At 38.7% G+C, this 25,032-nt stretch overlaps 2 protein-coding genes across 2 annotated transcripts; both read right to left on the reverse strand.

Moving 5' to 3' along the window:
• Positions 1 to 1,714: 1,714 nt before the first annotated feature.
• Positions 1,715 to 2,665, reverse strand: LOC110132704 (olfactory receptor 6K3-like). The gene has a single exon (XM_020886174.2). It carries the CDS (start codon positions 2,663 to 2,665, stop codon positions 1,715 to 1,717), a length of 951 nt encoding a protein of 316 aa, XP_020741833.1.
• A 3,614-nt stretch (positions 2,666 to 6,279) lies between these two features.
• On the reverse strand, positions 6,280 to 24,728 carry LOC110132587 (olfactory receptor 6K3-like). The gene is made up of 2 exons (XM_070467130.1): positions 23,804 to 24,728; positions 6,280 to 6,410 (listed from the first exon to the last, which is right to left on the reverse strand). Exons 1-2 carry the CDS (start codon positions 24,726 to 24,728, stop codon positions 6,280 to 6,282), a joined length of 1,056 nt encoding a protein of 351 aa, XP_070323231.1.
• Positions 24,729 to 25,032: the final 304 nt, after the last annotated feature.

A 25,032-nucleotide genomic window follows, 5' to 3' on the forward strand; every position in this document is an offset into this window, starting at 1 on the left:
TTTCAATGATCTAATGGCTCATCACAAATGTGGAAGCATCTGCCATGAAGTCTGTTATCAGCTGTAGATGACTGCTTCTGTGCTGAGAAGTTGTATGTTTCTGGTTTTGTTTTAGCAGCCTGAGATCACTTGGGTATTTAATCACTTCTCTGGCTGTGTGTTTCAGATTCACCTTTTGTACACTTCTCAAGGCACAGCTTCACTGTGATTCTATTTGATTCTATTTCCTGTATCTGGAGTTTCCAAATGCACCATGACTTCTCAGCATCTGCTTTTCAAACTTTCAAGCATTTTTTTTTTTCATAGCTTATATGTAGAATTATATCCATTTTCATCCCTAGGTTCTTTGTCTTATTTCCTGTACAAATATCTGCTGATAAGTATGGTCTTCAGCTGAACCTTGTATATATGCATACTGGGGAAACAACTCAAGTTTAGGGATAAATTAAGGGCAATCTTTTTTACAGTGTTTATAGTATTTTGGTTTTATTTTAGTTTAAGTTTTGTATGTTTTGATTTACTGTAGTTTTTATATATACAGCTTTGATCATTGCTGGACTACCCAACAGACAGATTCAGCTGGTGCTTTAGACACTTTGAATCAAATATATTAATTTTTTTCTTGAAAGGAAAGTGACATATGGTATTTCAAGGTACAAAAGTAGCCATTATGAATGTCCTTGGACAACACAGAGAACAAAAATAAAAGCAAGAAAAGTAGCTCAGAAAGGTCTGTATCTTTAATTATATATATTATCTCTCTATTCATCATCTATTTACATTTTATCATTTCAGAGTGTGTTTGGAACCACATTAAATCAAATAGTCTAATTCAATCAAATTGGATGAATTCAACCAAAATAGTTAAGTAAAGTGAAGATGGATTCCATTTGGCCCCAGAAAAGCAATAGTAACAAAACTCTATGAATAATAATCATAGATAAATGTCCCTCAGTATGAGATTTCATTTCTAATATATCACTCTTTACTATAGCATTCTTTAAAACAGCCAAAATAAATGCAAGTAATTAGTGGTAAATAATAGCTAATACTTATTTTTGGACTTGCCCTATGTTATGAAACATTTTAATTACTTGCATAGAGTAATTCACTCAGTTTTTATAATAACTATATGAAGCTCTACTTTCAACATATATTACTTTTATGTCCAGTTCATAGATGATGAAACTAAGATGCAGAGTGAATAATTAACAACCTGCCCAAGGTCTCAAAGCTAGTATGCGGTACCAGTGAAACACGGACCTCACCCTTTTCTCTATATCTTATGCTTTTAACTGCTATATTTTATAACTTTCAGTTGTTACTAATGCCTATAACATTATAATAATAGTAATATAATAATATTTATAATTTTAAAATATATTAACAATAAACTTGATGTTCATAAACAACAAAATAAATGTTCAAGAAAGCAAATAACAATATAATCAATGCTCAAATATATTTTGATGGCTTAAACATTATATTTCCTTTCTATTATTTATCTATCTGTTCAAGTCTAACAGGTAGTTATTGATATGTTAATTGAGTACATATAAATGTAATAAACAGGTACATGGGAAGAAGAACTGGGATAAACAGAAAATATCAGTATGACAATAAATTAATTATATGTTAATTTTAGGATCTAGAACATTAGAGTGACATTAAAATTGAGAGATTTTAATGATCAATCAATTCTTAGGATCTAGCATTAACTTGCAGATGCATAAAACACCTTCTGAAGGCAGAGAAGCTTCTTAATTGCAATCTTCATATCCTTGTTTCTCAAGCTGTAAATGATAGGATTGAAAAAAGGAGCAAGAACTGCAAACATCAGTGCAATGATTGTGTCCAAAATTGGTGGGAAAGTGGCAGAGAAACGCAGGTACATGAGGGATACACTGCCATAGAACATCAGAAAGACACCAAGATGAGATGCACAGGTAGAAAAGGCCTTCTGACGACCTTCAGCAGAGGGAATTCTTAGGATCACGGTGATGATTCTGATATATGAGAGGGAAATTATCAAGACAGAGAAGATGATAGCAATAGCATGGATCACATCCTCAATCAGAATCATGGATGTGTCTGTACATGCCAAGCGTAGCACAGGTTCAAAGTCACAGAAAATCTGGTGGATTTGGTTTGGCCCACAGAAAGGCAGTGTGGAAATCCATGCAATCTCTGGGAGCAACACAAGAAAACCAAAGATACAGGAGCCTATAGAGAGCTGAGTGCACAGCCGGGGCGTCATAATGGTTGGGTAGCGGAGAGGATTACAGATGGCAACATACCTGTCAATGGCCATGGTAGTTAACAAAATCCCCTCTGAATTTCCCAGTGAGTGGAAGAAGTACATCTGTAAGAGGCAACCCATTATGGAGATGGTCCTCTTCTTACTGACAAGATTGCAGAGCATTTTGGGAATGGTGGCTGTGGTGTACCAGATCTCCAAAAATGAGAAGATGCTGATGAAATTATACATGGGATTGTGCATATGAGTATCCATCCTGACTGCAAAAAACACAATGAGATTCCCAATAATGATGAATATGTAGATGATGAACAAAGGAATAAAGAAGAGGAGGTTACCATCTTCAAACTTGGGAAATCCAGAAAAGAAAAACTCTGTCACCATAGACGTTTGGTTACTTCTCACCATGGTCTCAGCAGCCTTAATTGTTATACATAAAAAGACACAACTCACTCCCTAGATGAAGTGTAAAGAATCAGGTCAATTACCTTATATGAGTATAAAGAACAACACTTGAGGTAAATTATTTACCTCTTTCATTCTTTGATTCATTAAACAAATATTTATTTAGTGCCTACTCTGGGAGTTGGTGATGGACAGGGAGGCCTGGCGTGCTGCGATTCATGGGTTCGAAAAGAGTCGGACACGACTGAGCGACTGAACTGAACTGAACTAACTGATGTGCCTCGGGCTTCCCAGGTGATGCAGTGATAAGGAACCCTCCTGCCAATGCAGGAAATTCAAGAGAGGTGGGTTTGATCCCCAGGTTGGGAGGATCCCCTGGAGCAGGAAATGGCAACCCACTCCAGTATTCTTGCCTGGAGAATTCCATGAACAGAGGAGCCTGATGAGCTACAGTCCATGAGGTCTCAAAGAGTTGGACATGACTGAGCACGCACACACACACATGCCAAACACAACTGTAGGTTTAGAGTTCAGTAGTGAAGAAAATAGTCTCTACTTTCATGAACCTTACGTACTAATTAAAGAGGCAGATAATAAGCAAATAAAGTATTAATAATGTCATGTATATAAGCCATAGTAACTATAATAAAGTAGAATATTAGGGGTACTATTAATAATCACATTTTTATAAGAACTCACAAAATCATTTTCAGTCACATACTAAATTCTCTAATGACTCTTGGCTATAGATTAGAAAAATCAAACCTTTTAGTTTGTATGATGATGTAATCATCATAAAGTTACATTTTACATTTTCTGGGACATTCCCAGTTTCCAATATTATGCTTCTTTATCAGGCCACAGAGCAGCTTTCAGTGTTGCTAGAGAAGAGACTAAGACTTTCAGACACACATATCAATATAGAGATTTGGTAGGAAACTCCAGCAGCAGCAAAAGTAAATCTAGTAGAAATTGGCCACCACAGAATGAAAGGACTGGTGAAAAGTTCAGCACTAGAGCATTTTGTAAGTATGAAGGAGGCCCAGTGGGTGAACTGTGGGCTCTCTCTTGGGAATCTGGTTCTTGAAACCTTTTTAATCAGATTTCTAAAATGTCAATCTGTTAGAGTATTGAAAAGAAGCAGAGATTCTGGATGAATAACTCTCTCCCTATTCAGTTTTCTCAGCTGAATTACAAAAAAAAAAAAAAGGTGATTTTCTTAGAATTGGAGCTTTAAGCTTAGTAGATTTGGAGGAAGTGGCTGAAATGCTTCAAGGAAAAACTCAAAAATAATGGCATACATTGTATGCTTTTGGATTTAAGGGTTTAAAATGGATGTATAAGAATGTGAAGACAATAAGATATTGATAATTGTGCGGAAATGGAGGTCTAGAAACTGATATTCCCATGAAATTCAAAAGAAATTATAACATAAATAATAATGAGATAAAAGTTCATATTCTTAAAGACAGATATATTAGAGTTTAAAATATGTAAGGTAGAATAATTACTATATGTCAAAAGTCCTAGAATGGGAGAAAGTCAATGATATAAATTCAAGGTAAAAGTTTACAAGAAAAGTTGTTAACTGAGTCATTCCTGTGAACTTTAATGTCTTTGCATGACACAACTAAGGCTGAAGGTATCAAAGTATGTGCCAAAGAAAATAATTTTTAGGTAACAGCAATGTAAGGAAAAGGGGAATGCAAATAAAACATTTTCTCTGAAACGTTTCTCAGCGTAGAAACACGAGGGAAGTGGAAGAGTGGGCAACTTTCATCTGAAAATGGTATTGTTTTTAGAAAAGAGATCCACTTCAGTTAAGCAAGAAGGTAAATAGAAGGTAAATTAGAGACACAGAGAAGACTATTTGCCAAGGGAAAAATGCTGCTGGGTATTCATAGGAAAGAATAGGAAGGGATGGTGTTAGTTGGGATTAGTAGAAACAAGGCTATATTAGGAAACTCTTGGAGAAATCAAAAAAAGAAGGTAAGAAACAGGATTGATTTCAAATTCACAGAAATGTTAGGCTATCCCTGCTGGGGTCCAGCCTCGGCAGGATCCAGGGGATACCCTCAGGATGAACGGCGTCGGTGAGAGAGAGAGAAGACACGTGAGACCAGCCTTGATAGGGCCAAGTCTGCGAGGGAGAGAAGAGAGAGAGAGAGAGAGAGAGAATGACCAGACGGGGGTGTTTGCAGGGTCTGGCAGTCTGGCAATGCTTTATTTTTTACCGTGGCTTTTATACCCTAAATTAGTACATTTCTAAGGGGAAGATAGTTTAACATTACATCAGCTTGTTCTTCAGGAAACCAGGGTGTTTTCTGCATACTTCTTTGTTTATGAGGGTCTTGTACATTATCTTCTGGCCTTGGGGCCTATTGACATTTTATGACCTAGGTGAATGCAAAGCTGTTTTCCGTAATCTATTCTTTAATGAGCACAAAGGTCAGTCCTTTTGCAGAAGTTATCAGTTAAATTTATCTAAAAGGTTTACCACACAAAGACTCTGCAGCTCCAGTGAGGCAGCCCCTGTTTAGCATTCCTGGTTAAAATTAACAATTTTAAACTCTTATTTTTCTAAATCTTTAACTATAACCACTTTTAGAATAACATTTTTATGTTCTCTAATAGGGCTTCCTCACCCCTGAAGTGCTCTGTGCCTATTAGGGCCTTTATATGATCAGGTTCTTTATGCTGTTTTATGATTACGGTATTATAAGCAATCATGCATATTAGTACCAAGGGCATAAATGCGTTTGCCAAACAAACTGAAATACCAGCAAAGGAGTTTAAATTAAAACACTCCTTTCACCCTGGATAATCTCATAAAATACCACCACCCGGGAAACTTATTGATTAAAGTTCTAAATTGATTCTTATTTGGAAAGAGATCAGGAAGGCTTTCTGCCTGTGTCACAGAAATTAGGGAGTAGTCTAATATAGCAAGCATCAGAAAGACAGAGATCATCTTTAAGGTGAACGCCGGGGGCAGCTTTTCAGAATCCCTGAAAACCTGATCCGCCTTGCCTGTCAGGTTTTCTCCTCATGACCTTGTCATGGGTGGGATCTCGTGTGCCAGCACCCAAAGGGAAAGAATCAGAAAGGAAAGAATTACACTTTTAAATAAAGGAAGTGGATCTAAGAGTTTAATGTACAGGAATAAAATAATAAGAGAGTAGAAGATCCTTCTTGCTCTATCCTCCACCTCCAAAATACATGGACAGTGAAGAAACTGGCTCCTGATGAAAAACCTGTATGAGTTTTCAGACGTTTCCTGGCAGGCTCTCCAGGGGAAAGATGCTCTCTCCACTCCTGATTTGTGCATAGCCAGGTCATCACAGTCTCTGAAGGGAGTTACTTTACTGTAAAAGACCCAGTCTCCCCTGGTCATTCACACTTTTTGAACTTTTACATTCACCCTGGCATTTTCATTCCTAAGTCCCATTAGCTGAAGCCTCAGACCAAAGTACAAAAGTCATCCTTGGGTGTCTCTACTGAGGCCTCTTTATGGGAGGAGAAGGAAAAGCCTTTGAGATACTTTTCTCCTTTCTGACTTAGCTCACTCTGTGACTTCCCCTCTATTTCAATGTCTATAAAATGTTACAACCTTTTGTTCAGAGCCCCTTCAACGCTGAAATGACCTCCAAGTCTGTGTTAATACCCCTGATGCTTGACTGGTGCTCAGTTTTATAGGAGGTATGAAACGGGGCTGGAATGGGGGGAGTTGGTCCTTTCCCCAGTCGCACTATCATGGGAAGTGATTCAAAGCTTCACTTTTATTCTCACTTGTTTCAGTTGTTTCTCTAATCCATTGTTTTGACACCTGATAATTCAATGCTCTTAGATCAGCTGAACTCAGGAAGAGATTAAGGGAAGGAGCAAAGAAGAGTCACATGATCACTATTTACAAATTAGTGAAGAAATGACTACTGCTAATTCCTTAGAACTGAGACATTTTGGACCTCTAAAGCAGTCACAGCTACTGGCTTCTTGGGTTTCTAGCACCTCTATTTATTTCCTTTAAGTGACTAGTAGTAATCCTTTCAATAGAATCCAGGTGCTTATATTTTAGCAAAATCAATATTGTATTCAACAGATCTTCATATGAAATTTATCTGTTGGAGACTGGGAGAAGAGAAATGAGCTGACCCAACCCCTTTGGAGAAAGGAAGATGCGCATTAAAAAACTGATCTGGAGTTAGAGACTAATCAATTTGAGTCAATACTCTGGGATATGATTTTCAGTAATATACTGATACTACCTAATCTTTCTTCACTCATTTTCTCATTTGGTTTATATTCATTTCATTGGGAACAGAAACCAGTATGTAAAATGACTTACTTTTGGACCAGAGTTAATTTCACACTCGGAAGGTGTGAAAGCAGAGAAACATAATAATTAGGGAAAAGGTGTTAATTATTCAACCCATCATGCCTCAGATAAAACATAACATTACCACTGGTTTTAAATCTATTACCTCCCTTCTAACCCTGATTCCATTCACACAGTCTCAAATATGTCCCCAAATATTGGTATTTAAATTAACAGAAGAAGCACTAGCTAAGTGCCCTTTCCTTCTGCTTGGGAAGAAATTTACTTTCTCATTAACATCGGACCAATCTCATCTTGGACCCATGTGCATTTTCCTCTTACCTCTGGCAGAAACAATGAGGTCCCTTCCCTTTCCTGCATTTAAGCAGTTCAAGTCCTTTCAGTACCTCAGGTAGGACTGTTATACCTGTCTAAAGTCTTCTTGGGGATATTTCTCTACCAAAATATTTCCCCCGATGACTGAAGAAAAACAGCAATTCTATTTCCCCATGGGTTAATTAGTAGAACGCTTCTCCTCTGGTCTTTTCTCATTAGTTCTCCTTTCTATTAAGAACTCCAAGAGTCTTCCTTAACTATGACCACTTTTGATAGATATGCTCAGAATCAATACACATGAATACCATTATTCTGAAGAATTGCTTTCAACAGAATTAGGGTATGTTTTTTGTGGTGCATTTTGCCGTTGTTGTTGTTTTGTTTTTGTTTTTAACTATTCTCTGAAGATAGTGGCCTTTCTCAAGGCCTGCTGAATTTCCATGAGGAAGATGCAATATCATTTGCAACAGCATTGTTAATTGTAGCACACTATGCCGTGATAAACTTGTTTAATTTGCTAAAGATACTCCTCTACCACAAGTTCTAAATATAGGCCACTACCTTTCAGTTTGAGCCCACACATACAGGATTAGTTCCAGTGGTTCCAGTGAAGATTTTAGCATAATGTGGGGATACCTATCGTCTCTATATGGCAAAGAAAATCACACAATCTTAACTCTTCCCTGTATCCATGCCCTTTGCAAGCTAATTTGGTAGCTCTTTCTAGTGCAGTGGTAAACAATCTGCTTGCCAGTGCAAGAGAGGCAAGAGATGCAGGTTTGATTCTTGAGTCACGAAGATCCCCTGGAGACAGGAATGGCTATCCACTCCAGTATTCTTGCTTGTAGAGTTCCATGGAAAGAGGAGTCTGATGGGCTACAGTCCACAGGGTCACAAACAGTCAGACACGACTGAGCATTCATACACATACTCACTCTACCAAGAAGTGAAAATTTCTTTCCCTCCTCTATGCACTCCTTTGTTGACTATGAGGGCTACTCCATTTCTTCTAAGGGACTTTTGCCCACAGTAGTATATATGATGGTTATCTGAAGTAATTCTCCCATTCCCATCCATTTTAGTTCTCTGACTCAAAATGTCAATATTCACTCTTGCCATCTCCTGTTTGGCCACATCAAATTAAACTTGATTCATGGACCTGACATTCCAGATTTGTATGCAAAATTGTTCTTTACAGCATCAGACTTAACTTTGACCACCAGACACATCCACAACTGGACATTACTTCCACTTTGGCTCAGCCTCTTCACTCTTTCTAGAGCTTCCCCAGTAGCATGTTGGACATCTACTGACCTGGGAGGCTCATGTTTTCACCTTTTCATACTGTTCATGGGGTTCTCAAGGTAAGAATGCCGAAGTGGTTTGTCATTCCCTTCTCCAGTGGGTCACATTTTGTCAGAATTCTCCACCACAACCCAGCCATCTTGGGTGGCCCTGCACAGCATGACTCATAGATTCATTGAGTTAGACAAGGCTGTGATCCATGTGATCATCTTGGTTAGTTTCCTGTGATTTTGGTTTTCATTCTGTCTGCTGTCTTATAGATGAGGATAAGAGGCTTGTGCAAGCTTCCTGATGGGAGGGACTGGCTGTTGGGAAAACTGGATCATGCTCTGGTGGACAGGGCCTGCTCAGTAAATCCAATTTTCTGCTGATGGGTGGGTATGTGCTCCAGCCCTGTATTTTGGCCTGGGGCTGCCCAGTCCTGGAGTCTGCAGTCTCTGTGGTAGGGCTATATTCTCTATACAGACTTCCTGGTTAGCTCAAATGGGAAAGAATCTGCCTACAATGTGGGAGACCTGGGTTCAATCCCTGGGTCAGGAAGATCTCTTGGAGAAGGGCATTGCAACCCACTCCAGTATTCTTGTCAGGAGAATTCCATGAACAGAGAAGTCTGGCCAGCTGCAGTCCCTGAGATCACGGAGTCGGACATGACTGAGCAACTAACACTTTCACTTTCACAGCCTCTATGGTAGGGCTAATGGCAACCTTCTCCTAGAGGACTTATGCCAACACGCCACATCTCTCAAGACCACTGCTGCCAGTGGCCCTGACCCTGCAGCAGGCCTCTGTCGACCTATGCATCTGCCGGAGACTCCCAAACACTCACAGGCAAGACCAGTTCACTTTCTTGTGAGGTCACTGCTCCTTTCCCCTGGGTTCCTGGTGCACATAAGGTTTGGTCTGTGCTCTTCAAAAGTCTCTGTTTCCCCAGTCCTATAGAAGTTCTGCAATCAAATCCTACTGACCTTCAAAGTCAGATTCCCTGGGGATTCCCAGTCCCTTTAAGAGATCCCCAAGTTGGGAAGTCTGTTGTGGGGCATAGAACCTTTGCAACAGTGTGAGAACTTCTCTTGTATAATTGTTCTTCCGTTCCTGGGTCACCCACCCAGCGGCTTTATGGTAGGACTAATGGCAACCTCCTCCAAGAGGACTTATACCTCACAGGACTGCTGCTGCCAGAGCCTGTGTCGCCATGGCAGGCCACTGTTGACCCATGCCTCTGCAGGAGACCCTCAAACCCACAGGCAGATCTGGCTCAGTCTTTTGTGGGGGTCACTTTTCCTCTCCCTGGGTCACAAAGAATTGGACACTCCTGAGCAACTGAACAAGTCCCCCTTTTAAATTGATTTGGCTGTAGGGTGCAACAGAATGATTTATGTGCCAGTTCTGAAATGAGTCTCTAGAAGCCCATGTACTCAGCCTCTATATTAACACCCCAGCTAGCCGTTGTATGCACAATAGGGGCTAGCCTGCTGCAAGATGAAAGACATGGGAGACAGTATAACTGTCTTAGCCAGACAGAACATTGTCCTAGCTCAGTCAGTTCTAACCAAACAGTTGCTGACTCTTAATGCATGACTGAACGAGGACTGTAAGAACTAGCTATTCGATTACAGTGAAAATTAACACATAAATTAAGAGACAGAGAGATAGTTTCTGTTTTAAGCTCTAATTCTGGGGGCAGTCTGTTTTGTAACAGAAAAGCATTACTATGTTCCCATAACTCATCTTTTCTACCTCCACATTTGCTACACTCCAGCTTGTATTCATGGGCTTCCTAGGTGGCTCAGAGGTAAAGAATCACTGCCAATGCAGGAGACACAGGGGACAGGAATTTGATCCCTGGGTCGGGAAGATCCCATGGAGGAGAAAATGGCAACCCACTCCAGTATTCTTACCTGGATAATCCCATGGACAGAGGCATCTCGCAGGCTATAGCCTATAGAGTTGCAGAGTTGAACATGAATAAGTGACTGAGTGTGCACACAGTTGGCATTCATACAACAGCAGGGATGTTATTCTAAGAATCTAATATCTTACTTCAATGTCCTCAGTGTCTTCAGTTGGAACAAATTCCAGTGTCTCATAACATGCACTGCAAGTTTGCATATTTTGCTAATAATCTTCATCTCATGACTTTTACTGTGTTCCATTTGCACATATGCATTTGATTCCTTTAAAATATTTTCTTAGAAACCCAGCTATTTCTAACCTCAGGATATTTGCACAAATGTTTTATCTTCTATATTTTCCTGGCTGATTTCTTCTCTGTATTCAACTGTCAGTTTAAATGCTACTTCATCAAAAAAGCATTCTCTGTCACTACTTCTAAATACACATATTAATTCTTTTGATGCATATTGCTAAATTGCTTTAGAAAAGATTATACTATTTTAACATTGTGTCAGTACTGTCAGAGAGTGTATATTTATTTTCTTCATCGTATTAAAATTGCCATCATTTTTAAAAGTAAACTTGTTTTTTAATAAAGTGCAATACTTTATTATAAATAAATTAGAAAACTATAAGCAAATACAAAGTTAAAAATAGAAACAGCTTATTAAATACTCATCCAAAGAGAGCAAAAATTAAAGACCTAATTTCATCAATTTTTCAGACTTATCACAATCCATTAGGAAGTGGTGAAATCAGTTCCAAAATGATTTTAAAGAAATAGAATGGGTACAGGAAGTAAAGAAAAGATAAAAAGTACCATATGGATTAAGCATAATTATTCTTTTGTAAAAACACTGTTTTAGCTATAAATATGGATGTGAATATGCATTTATGTAGATATGTGTATCCTATATTATGGTTTAAACTATATTGTGACTCACACTTAACTAAGTATTTTAATGATTCCACTTGCTCCTTATTACCTTATTTCTGTTTTCCGTCATAGTAAAACTCCATGAAGGAGTTATCTGTAATTGAAATTTCCTATTTTTCTTTGATTCTCTTCTATCCAACTACTCAAGTCAGGCTTTTACTTTCACCATTTCATGCATACCTCTCTTACTTATTTAACAGTCATCTCCAACTGTCTAAGTTCAAAGTCAGCCTTCAGTCTTTATCTTACTTGACTATTTTGCAGAATTTAACAATCACTTCTTTCTTGATGTATTCTGTTCACTTGACTTTCAGAATGCTTTATCTTTGTTCTTTTATTTTATTGATCGTGTCTTCTAAGTCAGGTTTTCACTAACTTTCACTTCTGCCTAGATAATTCATTATTTTCTCTCCTTATATTCCTATGAATCACAATTTTATTCAAATCTTTGTTCAAATGTAACCTTATAATGAGGTCCAATTATGGCCACTTTATTTAAAATTATGATCTCCCTACCCACACTAAATCCTATTATCTTGCAATAGTTTTATTTATCTGTTTCATAGAGACTAGATGATTTTATTATATTTTGGAATTTTTTTATTATTTTTAATATTTTTTGATAACTTCCCTCATCATAGTGCAAGTTGCATAATGGCAGGGGACATTTTTTAGTCTTATCACAAACACCTAAAACAGTGCTTGGCATAGTAGCCTTAGTAAACATTTGCTGTATGAATAACAAAATGGGTCATATTATTATTTCTTTAGTTGGTTAGTATCTTTTAAACTCAACAAGATTTTAGAAATGTTTAATAGAATCAAAACTTATTATCTATATTTTGCACTAAGGAATTTGTATATATTTAGTATTTTAGGCAGTTGCATTATTTGAGATAATTTGACTGATTAGAACACTAAATTTACCTTGCAATTCTAATTTTAGATTTCTAATTATGAAATTAATTTACACATTTAAAATTTTTATTTATTTATTTACTTTTGGCTATGCTGGGTCATCAGTGCAGTGTGGGCTTTCTCTAGTTGCAGAGCACAGGCTCTAGGCATGCGGGCTTTAGTGGTTGTGGCATATGGGCTTGAGTTGCGGTTCTTAGGCCCTAGAACACAGGCTTGATAGTGGTGGTGTAAAGGCTTAGCTGCTCCACAACATGTGGGATTCTCCCAGACCAGGGATCAAATCTGTGTCTCCTGCATTAGCAGGCAGATTCTTTACCACTGAGCCCCAGAGAAGCCTTTTACTTTTTAAAAAAAAATTTGTTTATAAAATGCACGCATTAAATCAAGATTTTACACTTTATAATTTAAAATTTAAATCTTACTATATTTATCACAGTATTAAAACACTTAAAAGTATTTAGGATAAGCCATATTTATAACTTTCTTTTTAGTTTTGGAGAGTTTTTTAAGATTATAAAGATTGTTTTTTAAAACCTGTGGAGGCTTTGTTTATTGAATCAGAAAATTGAGGTACTCAAAAGCAAAGTAGTATATATCTTGTGCTGTGCTGTGCTTAGTCATGTCTGGCTCTTTGTGACCTCCTAGACTATGTAGCCCACCAGGCTCCTCTGTCCATGGAGATTCTCCAGGCAAGAGTATTAGAGTGGCTTGCCATGCCCTCCTCCAGGGGATCTTCCCAACTCAGGGATTGAATCCAGGTTTTCATCCTTTCAGGTGGACTCTTTACCGCCTGAGCCACCAAGGAAGCCCAAGAATTCTGGAGGGGGTAACCTATCCATTCTCCAGGGGAGCTCCCCAACCCAGGGGTCAAACTCCCTGGCCCAGGGGTCTCCTGCATTGCAGGTGAATTTTTTACCAGCTGAATTACCAGAGAATCGCAGTGTGTACCATATTTAAATGTAATTTAAAATGATTTAATTGCCAAGTTTATAAACCAGACCAAATATTTGTCAAACACCTTTAATAGTGAGTAATAAAGTCTGTTAGATTTATAAATGGAATACTAAGCTTTTAAACCAGGAGTTCAAAGGTCAAAAGGCTAGGTTTCTAAACAGTAACCTCAAAGAAGTTCATTTTAATTTTATAACCGAGAAAAGTCTATATACTTTTCTTTACTCCCAGAAAATTTCCTTATGGGTATCAAAAAGCTCACATTAATATAGGAGATAATTTGCATTTACTGGAGTGAGAGGGGATATAGGATAGCACTGGTTCCCTGAGGCATGAGAGGAAATGGGGCCTGAAGCTGATCCAAAGTTGAGAGCTAGCACTGTCTTCCACCTTAACACTCCCAAGTGCATTTAAGAATTTATCCCCTTCATCAAAGCTGACTGAACTTTCTTTTGATGTTCTATACTACTGATATTTCTATTTTTTGGCACCTCTCTTTTCTCTCACCTGTGGTTTTTCTTTCTGCTATTTCTGAGACTACTGAGACCCATTGGTTTGCTTCCTACAGGGGCTGGAAAAAAAACTTTTTCTAGAGACAATTTACCTCTAAAATCACTAGAGCACTTTCATAGGAGGAAGGCATAGACTTTTATCCCAGAAAATAAAATGTGTGTGAATTCCAGTTAGAATGGCAATAATCAAAAAATTAACAAATAAAAATGCTGGAGAAGGTGTGGAGAAAAAGGAGCCATTCTGCACTGTTGGTGGGAATATAACTTGATACAGCCACTATGAGGACAGTATGGAGATTAGTCAAAGTGCTGTGAGTGGAACTACCGTATGAGCCAGCAATCCCACTACTTGGCATATACCTTGAGGAAACCAAAATTCAAAAAGGCACAAGTACATCAATGTTCATTGCAGCACTGTTTACAATAGTGAGGACACGAGAAGCAACCTAGATGTCCAACATCAGATAAATGGATAAAGAAACAGTGGTACATATATTCAATGGAATATTACTCAGCCATTAAAAGGAACACATTTTTTGAGTCAGTCCTAATGAGGTGAATGAACCTAGAGCCTATTAAACAGAGTGAAGTAAGTCAGAAAGAGAAAAACAAATATTGTTTATTAATGCATATATATATAGAATCTAGAAAGATGGTACCAATGAATCTAATTACAGGTCAATAATGGAGGCACAGGCATAGAAAACAGACTTATGGACATGGGTGGGGGAGAGGAAAGAGAGAGTGGGACAAATGGAGAGAGTAACATGGAAGCATATACACTACCATGTGTAAAACAGATAACCAATGGAAATTTGCTGTATGACACAGGGAACTCAAACTGGGGCTCTATGACAACAAGAAGGGTGGGGAGGTGTGGGAGGCGGGAGGGAGGTTAAAGAAGCAGGGGACACATGTGTGCTTACGCTGACTCATGTTGATCTAGACAGAGGTCAATGCAATATTGTGAAGCCATTTTCCTTCAATTAAAAATAAATAAGTTTGAGGCGGGAAAGAAAACAAAAATGTGTGTGTGTGTGTGTGTGTGTGTGTGTGTGTTTTGTTTTTTTTTTTGATGCTGAGTATAAGTTCCAAGGCAGAAAATAAGAAAGGGAGAAGCATTCCAGAGCAGAAAGGCAATAAGAATAGGGACACTGAGGCATGAGACTGGCCCAGCATTTTAGTATAACATAACATAGAACATTATTTATATAGTGATAGTGATTTTTCTAGATATAATTATATATATTTGCATAATTTATGGGAGCTTTTTGATCCAAAGCCTATATATTTTGTCTATTTAACCTTCAAGCTTTCAAGAGTACTTGGGCAAGAATTTTCTGAGCAATGTAAAACAAAACCCAAAAGAGTTAATAAAAACAGCAGGATACAGCATCACAAGGTCAAAGTCTATACGGACTGCACAATCCTTGTCATCTATCATTAGACAACCTATGGATGGATAAATGTCTCTTAGATGAATGTTAGGAAGCCAAGTTTCTTCTTCTGCCTTAAACTACCTCACTGCTGCACACTTGTTAATCTTTTTTAAATAAAATAATAATAATAATGATGATATAGGAGTACTGTGAATATAAAATGGAAGAGTAGGTAAGGAAAATTTTAGATTTGCAAGAAATAAATATGATTATTATCTAGTTCGGTATCCTCACTGATTTGGTGTCATAAAGTGTACAAAATACTCCATCATAATCTATGTGTTATGAAGATAGATGGCTCACCGACAACTTCCTTTGTCAGATTAAGCAATAGTTCCTACGTTAGAAAAGTGGAAATCATACCCAAACTACTACATAAAAATAAATTATGCCCAGTAGTTTTAAAAACTGATTTGTTAGCATTTTAAACTTATGAATATAGATGTTTGAACAGATAGAGTGAATTCTCATTGGTTTCCAGAGACATTGAACATTTTTTGAGAACAGAGAATGTTCTTTCTTTTTACATTTTTTTTTTAACATTTACTTATTTGTTTGCTTATTTTTCGGCTGTGGTAGGTCTTAGTTGCTACACAAGGGTTTCTCTAGTTGCAGGGGTGGGCTGCTCTTGCAGTGTGTGGGCTTTTCATTGTGGTGGCTTCTCTTGCGGAGCACAGGTTCTAGGCTTGCAGGCTTCCCTAGCTGTGGCTCATGGGCTCTAGAGCGCTGTCTCAGTAGCTGTGGTACACAGGCTTAGTTGCTCCAAGGCATGTGGGATCTCCCTGGACCAGGGACTGAACTGGTGTCCTTTGCATTGCAAGGTGGATTCTTTTTTTTTTTTTTTTTTACTTTTTCTTTTTTTTTCTTTTTTTTTTTTTTTCTCTTGGCTAATTACTTTACATCATTACAGTAGTTTTTGTTATACATTGATATGAATTAGCCATGGATTTACATGTATTCCCCGTCCCAGTCCCCCCTCCCACCTCCCTCTCCACCCGATCCCTCTGGGTCTTCCCAGTGCACCAGGCCCGAGCACTTGTCTCATGCACCCAACCTGAGCTGGTTATCCATTTCACCCTAGATAATATACATGTTTCAATGCTGTTCTCCTGAAACATCCCACCCTCTCCTTCTCCCAGAGTCCACAAGTCTGTTCCATACATCTGAGTCTCTTTTTCTGTTTTGCATATAGGGTTATCGTTACCATCTTTCTAAAGTCCATATATATGTGTTAGTATACTGTAATGGTCTTTATCTTTCTGGCTTACTTTGCTCTGTATAATGGGCTCCAGTTTCATCCATCTCATTAGAACTGATTCAAATGAATTCTTTTTAATGGCTGAGTAGTATTCCATGGTGTATATGTACCACAGCTTCCTCATCCATTCGTCTGCTGATGGGCATCTGGGTTGCTTCCATGTCCTGGCTATTATAAACAGTGCTGCGATGAACATTGGGGTGCATGTGGCTCTTTCAGATCTGGTTTCCTTGGTGTGTATGCCCAGAAGTGGGATTGCTGGGTCATATGGCAGTTCTATTTCCAGCTTTTTAAGAAATCTCCACACTGTTTCCCATAGTGGCTGTACTAATTTGCATTCCCACCAACAGTGTAAGAGGGTTCCCTTTTCTCCACACCCTCTCCAGCATTTATTGCTTGTAGACTTTTGGATAGCAGCCATCCTGACTGGCGTGTAATGGTACCTCATTGTGGTTTTGATTTGCATTTCTCTGATAATGAGTGATGTTGAGCATCTATTCATGTGTTTGTTAGCCATCTGTATGTCTTCCTTGGAGAAATGTCTGTTGAGTTCTTTGGCCCATTTTTTGATTGGGTCATTTATTTTTCTGGAGTTGAGCTGGAGGAGTTGCTTGTATATTTTTGAGATTAATCCTTTGTCTGTTGCTTCATTTGCTATTATTTTCTCCCAATCTGAGGGCTGTCTTTTCACCTTGCTTATAGTTTCCTTTGTTGTGCAAAAGCTTTTAAGTTTCATTAGGTCCCATTTGTTTATTTTTGCTTTTATTTCTGAAATTCTGGGATGTGGGTCATAGAGGATCCTGCTGTGATTTATGTCGGAGAGTGTTTTGCCTATGTTCTCCTCTAGGAGTCTTATAGTTTCTGGTCTTACATTTAGATCTTTAATCCATTTTGAGTTTATTTTTGTGTATGGTGTTAGAAAGTGTTCTAGTTTCATTCTTTTACAGGTGGTTGACCAGTTTTCCCAGCACCACTTGTTAAAGAGGTTATCTTTTTTCCATTGTATATCCTTGCCTCCTTTGTCGAAGATAAGGTGACCATAGGTTCGTGGACTTATCTCTGGGCTTTCTATTCTGTTCCATTGATCTATATTTCTGTCTTTGTGCCAGTACCATACTGTCTTGATGACTGTGGCTTTGTAGTAGAGTCTGAAGTCAGGCAGATTGATTCCTCCAGTTCCATTCTTCTTTCTCAGGATTACTTTGGCTATTCGAGGTTTTTTGTATTTCCATACAAATTGTGAAATTATTTGTTCTAGTTCTGTGAAAAATACTGTTGGTAGTTTGATAGGGATTGCATTGAATCTATAGATTACTTTGGGTAGTATAGCCATTTTGACAATATTGATTCTTCCAATCCATGAACACGGTATATTTCTCCATCTGCTTGTGTCCTCTTTGATTTCTTTCATCAGTGTTTTATAGTTTTCTATGTATAGGTCTTTTGTTTCTTTAGGTAGATATACTCCTAAGTATTTTATTCTTTTTGTTGCAATGGTGAATGGTATTGTTTCCTTAATTTCTCTTTCTGTTTTCTCATTGTTAGTGTATAGGAATGCAAGAGATTTCTGTGTGTTAATTTTATATCCTGCAACTTGACTGTATTCGTTGATTAGCTCTAGTAATTTTCTGGTAGAGTCTTTAGGGTTTTCTATGTAGAGGATCATGTCATCTGCAAACAGCGAGAGTTTCACTTCTTCTTTTCCTATCTGGATTCCTTTTACTTCTTTTTCTGCCCTGATTGCTGTGGCCAAAACTTCCAAAACTATGTTGAATAGTAGTGGTGAGAGTGGGCACCCTTGTCTTGTTCCTGATTTCAGGGGAAATGCTTTCAATTTTTCACCATTGAGGGTGATGCTTGCTGTGGATTTGTCATATATAGCTTTTATTATGTTGAGGTATGTTCCTTCTATTCCTGCCTTCTGGAGAGTTTTAATCATAAATGGATGTTGAATTTTGTCAAAGGCTTTTTCTGCATCTATTGAGATAATCATATGGTTTTTATCTTTCAATTTGTTAATGTGGTGTATTACATTGATTGATTTGTGGATATTAAAGAATCCTTGCATTCCTGGGATAAAGCCCACTTGGTCATGATGAATGATTTTTTTAATATGTTGTTGGATTCTGTTTGCTAGAATTTTGTTAAGGATTTTTGCATCTATGTTCATCAGTGATATTGGCCTGTAGTTTTCTTTTTTTGTGGCATCTTTGTCTGGTTTTGGAATTAGGGTGATGGTGGCCTCATAGAATGAGTTTGGAAGTCTACCTTCTTCTGCAATTTTCTGGAAGAGTTTGAGTAAGATAGGTGTTAGCTCTTCTCTAAATTTTTGGTAGAATTCAGCTGTGAAGCCATCTGGTCCTGGGCTTTTGTTTGCTGGAAGATTTCTGATTACAGTTTCGATTTCCTTGCTTGTGATCATTTTGTTAAGATCTTCTATTTCTTCCTGGTTCAGTTTTGGAAAGTTATACTTCTCTAAGAACTTGTCCATTTCTTCCAAGTTGTCCATTTTATTGGCATAGAGCTGCTGGTAGTAGTCTCTTATGATCCTTTGGATTTCAGTGTTGTCTGTTGTGATCTCTCCATTTTCATTTCTAATTTTGTTAATTTGGTTCTTCTCCCTTTGTTTCTTAATGAGTCTTGCTAATGGTTTGTCAATTTTGTTTATTTTTTCAAAAAACCAGCTTTTAGCTTTGTTAATTTTTGCTATGGTCTCTTTAGTTTCTTTTGCATTTATTTCTGCCCTAATTTTTAAGATTTCTTTCCTTCTACTAACCCTGGGGTTCTTCATTTCTTCTTCCTCTAGTTGCTTTAGGTGTAGAGTTAGGTTATTTATTTGACTTTTTTCTTGTTTCTTGAGGTAGGCCTGTAATGCTATGAATCTTCCCCTTAGCACTGCTTTTACAGTGTCCCATAGGTTTTGGGTTGTTGTGTTATCATTTTCATTCATTTCTATGCATATTTTGATTTCTTTTTTGATTTCTTCTATGATTTGTTGGTTATTCAGAAGCGTGTTGTTTAGCCTCCATATGTTTGAATTTTTAATAATTTTTTTCCTGTAATTGAGATCTAATCTTACTGCACTGTGGTCAGAAAAGATGACTGGAATGATTTCAATCTTTTTGAATTTACCAGGACTAGATTTATGGCCCAGGATGTGATCTATTCTGGAGAAGGTTCCGTGTGCACTTGAGAAAAAGGTGAAGTTGATTGTTTTGGGGTGAAACGTCCTATAGATGTCAATTAGGTCTAGCTGGTCCATTGTGTCCGTTAAAGTTTGTGTTTCCTTGTTCATTTTCTGTTTAGTTGATCTATCCATAGTTGTGAGTGGGGTATTAAAGTCTCCTACTATTATTGTGTTACTATTAATTTCCTCTTTCATACTCGTTAGCGTTTGCCTTACATATTGCGGTGCTCCTATGTTGGGTGCATATATATTTATAATTGTTATATCTTCTTCTTGAATTGATCCTTTGATCATTATGTAGTGTCCATCTTTGTCTCTTTTCACAGACTTGATTTGAAAGTCTATTTTATCTGATATGAGTATTGCGACTCCTGCTTTCTTTTGGTCTCCGTTTGCGTGGAATATTTTTTTCCAGCCCTTCACTTTTAGTCTGTATGTGTCCCTTGCTTTGAGGTGGGTCTCTTGTAGACAGCATATATAGGGGTCTTGCTTTTGTATCCATTCAGCCAGCCTTTGTCTTTTGGTTGGGGCATTCAACCCATTTACATTTAAGGTAATTATTGATAGGTATGGTCCCGTTGCCATTTATTTTGTTGTTTGGGGTTCACTTTTATACCACCTTTCTGCGTTTCCTGTCTAGAGAAGATCCTTTAGTATTTGTTGAAGAGCTGGTTTGGTGGTGGTGAATTCTCTCAGCTTTTGCTTGTCTGTAAAGCTTTTGAGTTCTCCTTCATATCTGAATGAGATCCTTGCTGGGTAGAGTAATCTAGGTTGTAGGTTATTTTCTTTCATTACTTTAAGTATGTCCTGCCATTCCCTTCTGGCCTGAAGGGTTTCTATTGATAGCTCAGCTGTTATCCTTATGGGAATCCCTTTGTGTGTTATTTGTTGTTTCTCCCTTGCTACTTTTAATATTTGTTCTTTGTGTTTGATCTTTGTTAATTTGATTAATATGTGTCTTGGGGTGTTTCGCCTTGGGTTTATCCTGTTTGGGACTCTCTGGGTTTCTTGAACTTGGTTGGCTATTTCCTTCCCCATTTTAGGGAAGTTTTCAGCAATTATCTCCTCGAGTATCTTCTCATGGCCTTTCTTTTTGTCTTCTTCTTCTGGGACTCCTATGATTCGAATGTTGGGGCGTTTCACATTGTCCCAGAGGTCCCTGAGGTTGTCCTCATTTCTTTTGATTCTTTTTTCTTTTTTCCTCTCTGCTTCATTTATTTCCACCATTTTATCTTCTAAGTCACTTATCCTATCTTCTGTCTCTGTTATTCTACTCATGGTTCCCTCCAGAGTGTTTTTGATCTCATTTATTTCATTATTAATTTTTAATTGATTTTTTTTTTATTTCTTCTAGGTCCTTGTTAAACATTTCTTGCATCTTCTCAATCTTTGTCTCCAGGCTATTTATTTGTAACTCCATTTTGTTTTCAAGATTTTGAATCATTTTTATTATCATTATTCTAAATTCTTTTTCAGGTAGATTCCCTATTTCCTCCTCTTTTGTTTGACTTGGTGGGCTTTTTTCATGTTCCTTTAGCTGTTGGGTATTTCTCTGCCTTTTCATCATGTTTAGATTGCTGTGTCTGGAGTGGGCTTTCTGTATTCTTATGGTTTGAGGTTCCTTTTTATTGTGGAGGTTTCACCCAGTGGGTGGGGTTGGACGATTGGTTTGTCAAGGTTTCCTGGTTAGGGAAGCTTGTGTCAGCGTTCTGGTGCGTGGAATTGGATTTCTTCTCTCTGGAGTGCAATGGAGTGTCCAGTAATGAGCTTTGCGATGGGTCTCTGTGTTAGGTGTGACTTTGGAGAGCCTGTATGTTGACACTCAGGTCTATGTTCCTGCGTTGCTAAAGAATTTGCGTGGTATGTCTTGTACTGGAGCTTATTGGCTCTTGGGTGGTGGTTGGTTTTGGTGTAGGTATGGAAGCTTTTGGATGGTCTCTTACTCCTTAATGTTCCGTGTGGTCAGGAGTTTTCTGGTTTTCTCAGGATTTGGGCTCAATTCTCCTGCCTCTGGATTTCAGTTTTATTCTTCTAATAGTCTCAAGGCTTCTCCAACTATACAGTACTGATAATAAAACTTCTAGGTTAATGGTGAAAAGATTCTCCACCGTGAGAGACAACCAGAGAGGTTCACAGAGTTACATGAAGAATAGGAGAGGGAGGAAGGAGATAGAGGTGAGCAGGAGGAGAAAAAGGGGACTCAAGAGGAGAGAGACAGATCTACGCAGTTATCTGTTCCCAAAGTGTTCTCTGTGGCCCAGACACCCACAAAGATTCACAGAGTTGGATTGGGAAGAGAAGGGGAATGGAGGAAGTAGAGGTGTTCTGAGGGAGAATAACAAAGATTGAAAATCTAGTGTAGAGGTTAGACTCTTTGAAATACAATATTTAAAAACAAAAACACAAAAAAATTTAGAACTGTATATGAAGTTCAGTTTAAAAATAGGGTTTCTCTCTCTCTTTTTTTTTTTGTGGCTATAGTGAAATGAAAATGAAAGTTAAGGAATAATAGAGGAGTATTAGAGGACTCTAAAAGGAAATAGGAGAGAAAAACAAGAAAAAGAAAAAAAAAAAAAAAGGAAAAGAAAAAAAATTTTTTTTTCCCAAATAAAAAAATCGTAAAAATATATGAAAATGAAAGTTGAGGAGTAATGGGGGAGTAATAGGGAATTATAAAAGAAAATGAAAGAGAAAAAATAAAAAATTTAAAAAAAAAAAAAAAAGAAAAAAAAGAAAGGGAAAGAAAAAAAAAATTTTTTTTTAAATTAAAAAAAAAATGTACATATATATCTAGGAATTTCTCTGAGGTTGTTGCGGTTAGCGTAGGTTCAGTTCAATTTCAGATAGCTCCTCTTTCCAGCTTACACTTCTCGATATCTGTAGGCCCCTTCCCGTGTAGCCGGTGTTACCTTCAGGGATTTTAATCTGTTGCACCGGTCCTTTATGAAGCGGTTCCCTTTGTTTATTTGGCTTCTGTTTGCTGTCTCTTTGGTGTCTAATTTCCGCCCTGACACAGGCGGGCGGAGGTGATCTCTTATTTAGGTTCTCTAGTTCAGTTCAGTCCTGCTACAGGGAGGGCGGGGCGCTGCAGACAGATACCGCTCTGTGTGATAGCACTCACCGTGTTCCGGCCACACTGGGTTTGCCCCGCTCACGGGTGTCAGTGCTTTCCCCGTCTACACTGCTCAGGCTCCCGGCTGCTCTATATGGAGCGGGCCCTGCGTTGAGTGCGGTTCCAGTTTTCGGGTACTCCACAAAAGCGCAGATTCGGTTGCTCCTGCGTTTTGTGCCTTCCCCGGCCTGAGCGGTTCAGGCAGCCAGAGGCTTGGGCGCCCTCTCTCCCCGGGTACGGCGCGCTTTTTCCCTCCGCGGCCCCAGCACGTACCGCCAGTCGGGTCTCAGGAAGTCTTTAGCTAGAACCCGGAGGCCTGTTTGCAGTGTGGGAGGGGGTGGCTTCTCAGGGGCTGAGTTTGCCCTTTTCCCCTCCCCCCTGCCTCCTACCTCCAGCGGGGATGGGCCGGCTCTTCTCTGGAGATTCTCAGTCCCTTTGTTTTGCGAACCACCGGCAGTGTGTTCGGGCCGGTTAATTTTGTCCCTTGCTATCCCACAGTTTAAAAAAGCTCCCTCCGATTGCTCTCAGGGTCTTCGGGCCGGACCTCACCCCAAGCAATGCCGCCCGCTCCTCTCCGTTCCGCCCCGCTTGTTGCTGGCGGGTACGGGCGTCTGGGGTACTTTTCTGCTGGGAGTTGCTTTTAGGCACGTAATCTGTGGGCCTTGTTTAATTTTTCCTCCCAGTTACAGTGCCGAAAACTTCCCCCAGTCCCGCCAGTGAGAGGGTTTCCTGGTGATTGGAAACTTCCTCTATTAAGACTCCCTTCCCGGGACGGGTCTCCGTCCGTAGCTCTTTCGACTCCCTTATTGTCGTTTATATTTTGTCCTACCTCCCTTCGAAGACAATGGGCTGCTTTTCTGGGCTCCTGATGTCCTCTGCTAGCGATCAGAAGTTCTTTTGTGAAATTTGCTCAGCATTCAAATGTTCTTTTGATGAATTTGTAGGAGAGAAAGTGGTCTCTCCATCCTATTCCTCCACCATCTTGGCTCCAGAGGATTTTCTTGATGGCATCTTTCATGTCTTTGTTCCTCAGACTGTAGATTATCGGGTTGAAAAGTGGGGCAAGGACAGCAAACATCAGTGCAATGACCTTGTCCAGTAGTGGTGGGAAAGTGACAGAGAAACGCAGGTACATGAGTGTCACACTGCCAAAAAACAGGAAGAAAATAGCAATGTGTGCTGCACAAGTGGAGAATGCCTTCTGACGGCTCTTACCTGAGGGAATCCTCAGGATCACAACAATGATTCTTAAATAGGAAAGGGTGATGATACAAACAGAAGTCAGGATGGAAATAGCATGAATCACATCTTCAATCAGAATCATAGATGTATCTGTACAGGCTAAGCGTAATACAGGTTCAAAGTCACAGAAGAGTTGATGGATTTGGTTGGGACCACAGAAGGGAAGAGTAGAAATCCACACAATCTCGGGCAGTAGCATAAGGAAGCCAAAGATACTAGAACCAGCAGAGAGTTGGATGCATAGTCGAGGGGTCATGATGGTTGCATAGCGGAGGGGGTGGCAGATGGCAATGTACCTATCAATGGCCATCACTGTGAGGACTAGGGCTTCTGTGACCCCAAGTGAGTGAAAAAAATACATTTGCAGGAGGCAGCCAATGAAAGAAATAGTCTTCTCTTTACTGACAATGTTGGAGAGCATCTTGGGGATGGTCACTGTGGTGTACCACATCTCCAGGAAGGAGAAGAAGCTGATGAAATTGTACATGGGATTGTGGAGACGTGCATCCAGCTGGACAGCAAAGAAGATCATGAAATTTCCAACAATAATGAACATGTAAATTAAGAGCAAAGGAATGAAGAATAAGAGACTGCCCTTCTCAAACTGAGGGAAATCAGAGAAATAAAACTCAGTCACCATTGTCTGATTCTCCTGACTCATATTTTCAGATGTTTCACTTGTTGGCTGGTGAAATCAAATATAAACAGTCAGAACTCTACCTAATTTGAATAACCAATATAAACTTTATTTTTAAGCAGCTCATCAGCCTTGAAATGAGGTTGATTAAATTAAACAAAATATTTATGTGCATTGCTTTGCAAATTATAAAGTGAGTATGTCTAACTTGCAAATACATTTTTAGTAATTATAACACATTGTATTATCAGCTATTCTGAGAGCTAAGCAAGCAGTTTTGCTATTTGGACATTTAAATTGGTACAAACTCTCCTGAATGGAAATTTGG

Source organism: Odocoileus virginianus, chromosome 5 (genome assembly GCF_023699985.2).
Source record: "Odocoileus virginianus isolate 20LAN1187 ecotype Illinois chromosome 5, Ovbor_1.2, whole genome shotgun sequence".
NCBI classification, from domain to species: domain Eukaryota; kingdom Metazoa; phylum Chordata; class Mammalia; order Artiodactyla; family Cervidae; genus Odocoileus; species Odocoileus virginianus.